This window comes from Tamandua tetradactyla, chromosome X (genome assembly GCF_023851605.1).
Source record: "Tamandua tetradactyla isolate mTamTet1 chromosome X, mTamTet1.pri, whole genome shotgun sequence".
In the NCBI taxonomy this organism is placed as follows: domain Eukaryota; kingdom Metazoa; phylum Chordata; class Mammalia; order Pilosa; family Myrmecophagidae; genus Tamandua; species Tamandua tetradactyla.
The window spans coordinates 90,198,126-90,208,082 of NC_135353.1; the positions used below are offsets into that span (position 1 = coordinate 90,198,126).

At 38.7% G+C, this 9,957-nt stretch overlaps 1 protein-coding gene across 1 annotated transcript; it reads right to left on the reverse strand.

Annotated features, from left to right (window-relative positions):
* Positions 1–9,255: 9,255 nt before the first annotated feature.
* LOC143671088 (uncharacterized) lies at positions 9,256–9,957 on the reverse strand. The gene is made up of 2 exons (XM_077146047.1): positions 9,803–9,957; positions 9,256–9,570 (listed from the first exon to the last, which is right to left on the reverse strand). Exons 1-2 carry the CDS (start codon positions 9,902–9,904, stop codon positions 9,268–9,270), a joined length of 405 nt encoding a protein of 134 aa, XP_077002162.1. The 5' UTR covers positions 9,905–9,957; the 3' UTR covers positions 9,256–9,267.

A 9,957-nucleotide genomic window follows, 5' to 3' on the forward strand; every position in this document is an offset into this window, starting at 1 on the left:
ATTCTCAAATCATAATAGAATGAAGTTGGAAATCAATAGCAGGCAGAGTGCCAGAAAATTCACAAGTATATGGAGGCTAAACAACACACTCTTAAACAGCAATGGATCAAGAAAGAAATTACAAGAGAAAACAATGAATATCTCTAGAGAAATGAAATGAAAACACAACATATCAAAATTTGCATGAGGCAGCAAAGACAGTTTTAAGAGGATACTTATTTACTTGAATGTCTATATTAAAAAGAAGAAAGAACAAAAATTGAGGAATTGACTGCTCACTTGAAAGAACAAGAGAAAAACAGCAAACTAATCCCAAAACAAACAAAATGAAAGAAATAATTAAGAATGGAGCAGAAATAAATGAAATAGAGAATCTAAAAACAATCAAGAAAATAAAAAACTAGAATTAGGGCTTTGAGAAAATCAATATAAGTAAAATCAGAAATGAAAGATAAGACATAACCACTGACCTTGCAGAAATAAAGGAGATAATGAGAGGATACTATGAGGAACTATAAGTTAATAAACTAGACAGTGTGATGAAATGGATGACTTGCTAGAAAGACATGAACAGCCAATATTGACTCAAGAAGAAATAGATGACCTCAACAAACCAATCACAAGTTAAGTGATTGCATCAGTCATCAAGTAGCTCCCAAAACAGTAAAGTCCAGAACCAGATGGCTTCACATGTAAATTTTACAAAACATTCAAGAAAGAATTAGTACCAATTCTGCTCAAACTCTTCAGAAAAATTGAAGAAGAGGGAAAGCTACCTAACTCACTCTGTGAACCCAACATCACCCTAATATCAAAGGCAAGCAAAGATACTACAAGAAAAGAAAATTACAGACTAATCTTCCTAATGAATGTAGATGCAAAAATCCTCAACAAAATACTTGCAAACTGAATCCAGCAGCACATTAAAGGAATTGTACATCATGACCAAGTGGGATTTATTCCAGGTATGCAAGGATGACTCAACATAAGAGAATAAATTAATGCAATACACCATATCAACAAATCAAAGCGGTAAAACTGCATGATTATCTTGTTTGATGCAGAAATAGCATTTGGCAAAACTCAACATCCTTTCTTGATGAAAACACTTCAAAGGATAGAAATAGAAGGAGATGTCTTCAACATGATGAAGGGAATATATGAAAAACACATAGTTAACATCATTCTCAATGGAGAAAGATTGAAAGCTTTCTCTCTAAGATTAGGAAAAAGACGAGGATGCCCACTGTCACCATGTTTATTCAACATTGTGTTAGAAGTTTTAGCCAGAGCAATTAGACAAGAAAAATAAATAAAAAGTATCCAAATTGGAAAGGAAGAAGTAACGCTCTCACTGCTTGCAGATGACATGATATTAAATGTTGGAAATCCAGAAAAATCTACAGCAAAGCTACTAGAGTTAATAAATTAGTACAACGAAGTGTCAGGGTATGAGGTCAACAATCAAAAATCAGCAGTGTTTCTGTACACTAGTCATGAGCAATCTGAGGAGGAAATTTTAAAATTCCATTGAAAATAGTCACCAAAAGAATAAAACATTTAGGAATAAATTTAACTAAGGATACAAGAGACCTATGCACAGAAAACTACAAGAAATTGTTAAAAGAAATCATGGAAGACTGAAAATAAATGGAAGGGCATACCATGCTAATGGACTGGAAGACTAAATACAAATAAGATGTCAATTCTACTTAAACTGATTTATAAATTCAATGCAATGCCAATTAAAATCTCAACAACTTTCTTTTGTGGAATAGAAGAATCAATAACCAAATTTATTTTGAACAGATGGATGCTCTGAGTAGCTGAAAAATATTTGATAAAGGAAAATGAAGTGGGAGGTCTCACACTGCCTGACTTCAAAACATATTATGAAGCTACAGTCATCAAAACAGTATGGTGATTGCAAAAAGACAGATATACTGGAGTTCCAGGAACATAACAGAATGGGATAGTTTGAGTTCATCCCTGCTTAAGGAACATCTAGAGAATATGCAGGATGGTGACTGGGACAGTGATTCCAGGGCATAAGTGATATGGGAAGACCTGGTTGCAGAAGCTGAAGAACTGAGATGCAGAGAATTGGAGACCTTCCAGTTAGTGCAAACAGCTTATTGTGCCCTTTCAAAATGGAAGCTTGGAGCCCTTACCATGCATAGACAGAGAGATTGGGACTAGAAAGTAAGCCAAACCATGTTCTTTGAACATGACACCCCCAACCCATGATCTGTGACTCCCCAAACACCCAATACAAATGAACCATTCAACTTCTCCCATCACACTCCAAATGTCCCTGCCCTGACAACCCACATGTGCATCTCTGCCCCACATGCATGTGCACATGCATGCCTGTTCCAGACTGACCAACCTCTCCTATGCAAGAGTACAATCTTGCCCCACCCCCCCTGAGACTGACAAACCCAGGCCACAAACCCCTAGATCTCTACCACCCCTCTGTGCTCCCTGCAGATGGTTACTGGCAAATCTAGGCTGTGGGAATTCAACTTCCTGCCTGGGTCACACCCACCCCGGCCTAAAGAGTTGTGCAACAACACCCTGCCACCCTGAGCTCTGCACATGTGTACATCGGGTTAAGGCCTTCACAGATATGCAAATAGGCACACACATGCCCCTAATACACCCTCCAGCTATGGGCAAGAAGTGACCAACATCACCAGGCCACACCCACCCCCAGCTCATGCAGGCACATTCCTAGACCACTGCACCTGAGATCTGTGCACAGGTACATCAGGACCCCCTCCCCTAGACCAGCACACACCAGGGTCCCACCATACAGACCCACGAATGTAAACAGCCAATCATCCTTGCCTGTCACCCACACATCTATGAACCAGCCTCTCAAACCCTGCACCCCAAATCCCTGCCCCATATGCATGCACAATGTTGCCCCAACACCCCCAGCAGAAGTGCCCTTCTCCCACAACTGGCAGGTGGTCACATGTGCATCTGTGCTGCATAGCCTCCTCCACACATGTGTACCCCTGACTCAATCAACCCAGAAGGTGACAGAAGGTGATTCAGACCCAGCATCTCCTCAACTCCAATTTTTTTTTACTAGAAAAGAAATGGGCCAGGTAAGTTCATTTCTCACCCAAAGGAAACAGGAGTCCTGTAGACAACTAAAATGGACCTGAAACCACAGGAGAGGGGAACTGAGCTGGAGCCCTGCGCATAAGCAAGCAAGGCAAATGCTCCATGTCTCTTCTTTTCAGTGACTTCCCTCCCCAAAAAGGAAACACTGATTGGACTACTGGTACAGACAGTTGGGATCCTGCCGTAACAAGAGGCCCGGGCCATGAAGTACCCTTTCCCCATGGACCAGAGAATTCCTTCCCCTACTCAGAGACTTCAAGCAACCCAGCAGCCCATCAGGGGGATTCTACCATCACAAGCAGACTGGCCCAGGAAGTGCTCTCCATCCATGTGGACCCAATACTCTCTTCCCCAACCTAGAGACACCAGAGAGACTGCATAGGAAACACCTTCTGTCCTCACAGGTGACACTAGTAGGGTAGGGATCATAGAGAATCTTAGGGGTAACACATGAACCAAGAAATTCAAAATAACACCACAAAGGCCTGAAAATTAAATTGTCATTCGAACCACAGCGCACAAATGTAAAGCAGGACTTGGTGCCTAACCTAAACAGGTTGATTGCCTGCTAAAAATAAAAGATTTAAATAGGACCCAGAGTCTCCTAACATAATAGCCAAAATGTCCACATTACAACAGAAAATCACCCATCATACAAAGAACCAGGAAAATCACAACATGAATGAGGAAAAAAAGTCAATTGACAACAAAAATGAAATGAAACAGTTTTGTAATTATCTGACAAGGATTACAAGGCAACCATAATAAAGAAATGCTTCAATAAGGAATCAAAATTCTCTGGAAAAAATAAAAAGAAAATCTTGGCAGTTAAATAGAAGTTATAAAAAAAACAAAATAAAACTGGAAAATATTAATTGGAATTAAAAAAGAACTTACTGAATGAGTTCAGTAGTAAAGTGAAGTTGGCAGAGGATAGAATCAGTAAACTTGATGACAGATCAATAGAATTTACCAGAGAGAAAATAGAGTGAAAAAAAAATGTGCAGAGTCTCATGGACCTGTAAACAATAGTAAAAGATCCAACATTGTTATTGCTGTGGTCCCAGAAGAAGAGAAATGGAATGGGGCCAAAAGAATATTTGAAGAAATACTAGGCAAAAATATCCCAAATTTGGTAAGACATAAACCTATATTCTGAAGTTTGAGGGTGCCAGTTTGAAAGTATTATGCACCCCAGAAAAGCCATGTTTTAACCCTGATCCAATCTTGTGGTGGCAGCCATTTCTTTTAATCCGAATTTAATATTGTAGGTTAGCTCCATGGAGATTACCTACATGATCTGATTATCTCCATGGCGATGATCTCCATTGAGATGTGACATGCCCAATTGTGGGTATGGTCTTTTGATTAGATGGAGATGTGACTCCACCCATTCCATTTGGGTCTTGATTAGTTTACTGGAATATTATAAAATAGGAACCATATTGTAGAGAGCCAGAAACGACAGAAACCTCAGAGCTGAAAGGGGAAGAACTGACAGAAACTTCAGAGCAAATCTCACACAGATGCTGATATTTGGAAAACAGAGACACAGATGTTTGTAGACAATTGGAGCCCAGAAGACATTGCCAGAACCTGGAGAGAACCAAGGGAAGCCAAGAGATAAAACCAGCCCCAGAAAGGCAAAGTGAGGAACCCCCACAGGAACAGAGGCTGAAAGCAAAAGAGCCCAGGAGCCACGGACCAATCATGTGACTTCCCAGCAGACAGAGGTGTTCCAGATGCATCAGCCTTTCTTTAATTAAGATATCTTTCCCTGGATGCCTTAGTTTAGACATTTCCATAGACTTAGAATGGTAAACTTGTAATTTATTAAATCTCCTGAATAAAAGCCACTCCAATTCTGATCACATTCCAGGGGCTTCCAAACTAACACACGGAGCAAACCCAGAACAGGATAGTTTCAAAGAAATCCATTCCTAAATGCATCATAATTAAACTTCTGAAAACTAAAGACAAATAAAAAGCTTCAAAGCAGCCAGAGAAAAACAATGCATTACCTATAGAGGAACACCATTTTGAATAACAGTGGATTTCTCACCTGAAATCATGGAAGCCAGAAGAAAATGCTAGAAAAATGTTCAAGTGCTGAAAGAAATACACTGTCAAATTCTATATCTAGCAAAAGTGTCCTTCAGAAATGAAATCATGATAAAGATGTTCTCAGATGAAGGAAAACAAAGAATTTGTCACTAAAAGAACTATCTTTTAAAAATGTTAAAGCTAATTCTTCAAACAAAAAGGAAATGATAAAAGAAAGAATCATGGGCTACCAAGAAGAAAGAAAAAAGAAATAATAAAAACATGGAAAAATACAATAGATTAACCTCCCCCTGAGTTTTAAAAAATCATATTGATGGTTGTAACAAAAATTATAAAACTATCTGATGAGGAGTTAAATGCATGTAGAAGAAATACTCAAGGTAATTTGTACATAAAAACTGGGGAGTGTAAGGGGACCTAAATGCAAGTAACATTTTCATACTTCACTCAAAGTGGTAAAAAATTGACACCAGATAAATTGAGTATGATCTTATAACATCAAGAGCAACCACTAAGAAAGTCATTCAAAACAACATACTCAAATATCTTATAAACAAATCAAGAGGCAATCCTAAAAACATGATCAAGTAATCCATAGGGAGGCAACAATAGAGAAATAAGAATCAGAGGGAAGGAATTTAAAACACATAATAAAATGGAAAACTTAACAACAAATCAGTAGTTACCTTAAATATAAATGGCCTAAACATATCAATGAAATATCAGAGATTGGAAGAGTGGAAAAAAGCATGATCCAACTATATGCTGCCTTCAAGAATCTTACAACATAGGTGGATTGAAATGAAAACAATGGGAAAATATTTGTCATGGAAACATGAATTTAAAGAAGCAGGACTGACTACAGTTATATCAGATAAAGTAGACTTCAGAAAAAAGAAAATAACAAATCCACTAGGAAGACATGATAATGATAAACGTGTAAGCATTAAACAAGAGAGCCTCAAAATATGTGGAGAAAAAGCTAATAGAGCTGAGGACAAATAATAAAATTCACAATTATACTTGGACACTTCAACACTCCACTCTTAGCAACTGATACAACTACTAGTCAGAAAATCAACAAGGAAATAGAAGATCCAGAACAATACAAACATAAGTATCTAAATGACATATATAGGACACTACACGGCAATGTACACACATTTTTCCAAGCACCCATGTAATAATCACCAAGATAGATCACAATAGTGGGGCATAAAATAAACCTCAAGAAACTGAAAGGACTTGAAATAATAAAGAATGTTCTCTAACCATAATGGACCCAAACTAGAAATTAACAGAAAGACAAGAGAAAATTATGCAAAATTTGGTAATGAGACAACACTTTTGTAAAAAGCCATTGGTCAAAAAGGAAGTGTGAAAAGGAGGTGGATAGGGTCTGGAACAGTATGCCAGGGAGCACCCTTATTTAAGGGTTGGATGGAGAAAACTGAGAAGGACCAGGGAGAGATGGAAAGAAAGTCAGGAGAAAGTGTTATGTGAGAGCAAAGAGAAGAGAACTGCAAGGAGGAAAGTTGGATGTATTCTACACCAAGAACTTTAACAAACCCAGCCCTCTCTTCTCTTGCATCCCCTTCCTCCATGCTTTCTAGAGGAAACTGAATCCTTTGGCAACTAAAACTATAGAAAACATTGAACACATCCCAGATCCTACCCAGAATAACACAAAACTTCACGCTAAAAGCGTGAGTACCTCAGTTTCTATTACCAGATTTATCATATCTGGTTCCAAAAAAAAATTACAAAGCATGTTAAAAGGCAAGGAAAAACACTGTAAAAGACAAAGCAAGCAGCAGAACCACAGATTTTGGAATTATCAGATACAGAATTTAAATAACTGTGACTGATGTGCTTAGAATCTAAAGGAAAAAGAAGATAACACAACAACAGATAAGTAATGTAAACAGAGAGAAGGAAATTTTTAAAAATGTGAAGGAGTATCTAGAAATAAAAAGTACTGTGACAAATAGAGAATGCCTTTTATGAGCTCGTCAGTCGACTAGAGGTGGTGGAGGAAAGAATCAGTGAGCTTGAAGATAAGTCAATAGAAACTTCTTGAACTGAAATCCAAAGAAAAAATAATGAAAAAAATGAACAGCATATACCAGAATGTGTAATGCATGCATAATGGGAATACTTAAAACATTAGGAAAATAAACAACCCAAATGAAAAATGTGCAAAAGTTGTGAATAGACACCTCACCAAAGAATATATAGATGACTAACATATGAAATGATATTCTACATAATTTCTCATTAGGGAACTTCAAATTAATAGAGCAATGAGATACCAGTACACACCTATTTGAATGGCTAAAATACAAAAAATAACAATACAGAGTGCTGGCACGGATGTGAAACAACAGGAACTTTCAGTCATTCTGGTGAGAATGCGAAATGACCCAGTTACTTTGGAAGACAGTCTGACAGTTTCATACAGAGCTAAATGTAGTTTTAGCAAACTATCCAACAATTGTGTTCCTAGATATTCACCCGATTTGAAAACATTGTCTTAACAAAAATGTACGTGAATAGTAGCTTTATTCATATTTGCCCAAAACTGAAAGCAACCATGATCCCATCCAATAGGCAAGGGATGATGAAACTGTAGTACATCCACATAAGGTAATATTATTCAACAATAAAAAGAAATGAGATATCAAGCTATGAAAAAATACGAAGAAAAATTAAATGCATATTGTGAAGTGAAAGAAGATAGTCTGAAAAGACTACACACTGTATGATTGAAACTATTGGACATTTTGGGAAAAAGCAAAACTATAGAGACAGTAAAAAGATCAGCGGTTTCCAAGGAATCAGAGGAAGGGAGAGTGGGATTAATAATTGAAGCACAGGGCATTTAGAATGTTGAAACTGTTCTTTATGTTACAGTAATGGATACATGGCATTACACATTTGTGAAAACCCATAGAACTGTACAACATGAGTAAATCTTAGTGTAAACTCTGGACTTTAGTTAATAATAATGTCTCAATATTGGCTCATTAATTGTAATAAATGTGCACACTAATGCAAGATATTATATAAGGGAAACTGTGCAGGGGGTGTTAGTGGGAGGTAGAGAAAAGGGAGTATATGGGAACTCTGTACTATCTTTTCAGTTGTCTGTAAATCTCAAACTGTTCTAAAAAATAAAGTCTTTGAATTAACTAAAACTCTATGTTTTAGTTAATTTATATAACATAATTATGTTCATATAACATAGTTGTATAACACATGTTATATAAAACTATATAACATACAACTATGTCAACATCCTGGTTGTAATATTGTAGCATTGCAAGATATCATAACGTGAAGCTGACTAAAAGTTACCCAGGGCTGCTGTATACTATTTCTTGTAACCGCAGGCGAATCTACAATTATCACTAAATATAAAATTTAATTAAAAAATTCCCTGTGGATTATTGTTCCCTCTATTGCCCGCTCTGGGAGCAGATGACACAGACTGCCCCACCCTTGGTAAAGCACTACTCCATTCCAAGTTTCCTTTCCTAGAAAGTGACCTCATCCATGTTGGATTTGGGGATCCCCCCAGCATTATGTCAATCATTGGGGTGCTGTCAATGACTTCTAGTTAGGTGAAATGTTTGGTTCTTCTGAGGACCTTCAATTGTTTACAGCTTAGGATGTGCAGCAAATACCACTATGAGGTAGGGGGACTGGAAGTGATATAGCCCCTGACCTTTTGGGGTGGTGGCATTGCCCCCCATGCACCTCACTTCATGGTAGTAATCTACATTTTGATAAAGCTGGAACCCTCACTAGGCAAACACATGCAGAAACAACAAAACCACTTCCTCTTTACCCAGAGGATAGTGCTAAAAAGGAAATTTTAGTGGTCAGTTCTGTCTCAGCCCTTTTCCCCAATGTCTGGATTACTATGGACCTACAGGTTTGACCCCCAATTCCGCAGGACCCCACCTCCTCCCTCCTCACATTCCTGTCTCTTCCTTTCTTTCTCTCCATCCTTCTCTCTCCACCATCAGAGAACTTGCAGACACGTATCTCCTTTTCACAATTTATTCATTTTATTTTAATCATTACTTTCAGTGTACTCGACGGTTTCTGACTCAGATCTACATCTGATGCTGTAGCTCTGTGGCCTCGATCTGAAGTGGCTGGGTTGTCACATGAAGTGGTGGAGGGCTCCGGGGTCTCTTGTGCCTCCTTTCGCTCGTTTTCGTCCAGCTTACTCTCCTTGGGACAATCGTCATGAGACTGTCCAGGGTTCTCAGGCATTCCTGAATGGGCGACCATGCTCAGAGTGGCCTTTTCCATAGAACTCCCTTGAACAGGTCTTTTCAGCCCCATGGTTCTCTTCAGCATCTGGAAAGACAGTAAGGAGGAACACAGAGGATACAGAGAACATGGGGTTGGGGAAAGAGATTTGGGATGGATGGGAATGGGGCTTTCAGGAGAACTGATGTGGGGTGAGTAAGACATTGGGCCAGGCAAGGACAGGGAAGGAGTCGGAGTGGGGGAGGGGCGTGGGGGCCGTGGGGGGCGTGGTGATAGTCAATGGGGAAAAAGAGGAGGAGCTTGGGAGGGTTAGTCTAACCTTTAAGCCACCTTTGGGCCTGGTTTTATATGAGACCTTCCACTTCCTTCTCTTTTTGGTGCTTGGCTTTGGAGGCTCTTCTTCTTGGGTCGCCTTCGCCATACTGAAGTCTCGCAGTACTCCACCCCAGGGTGCCTTACCTCCCTTTATATACC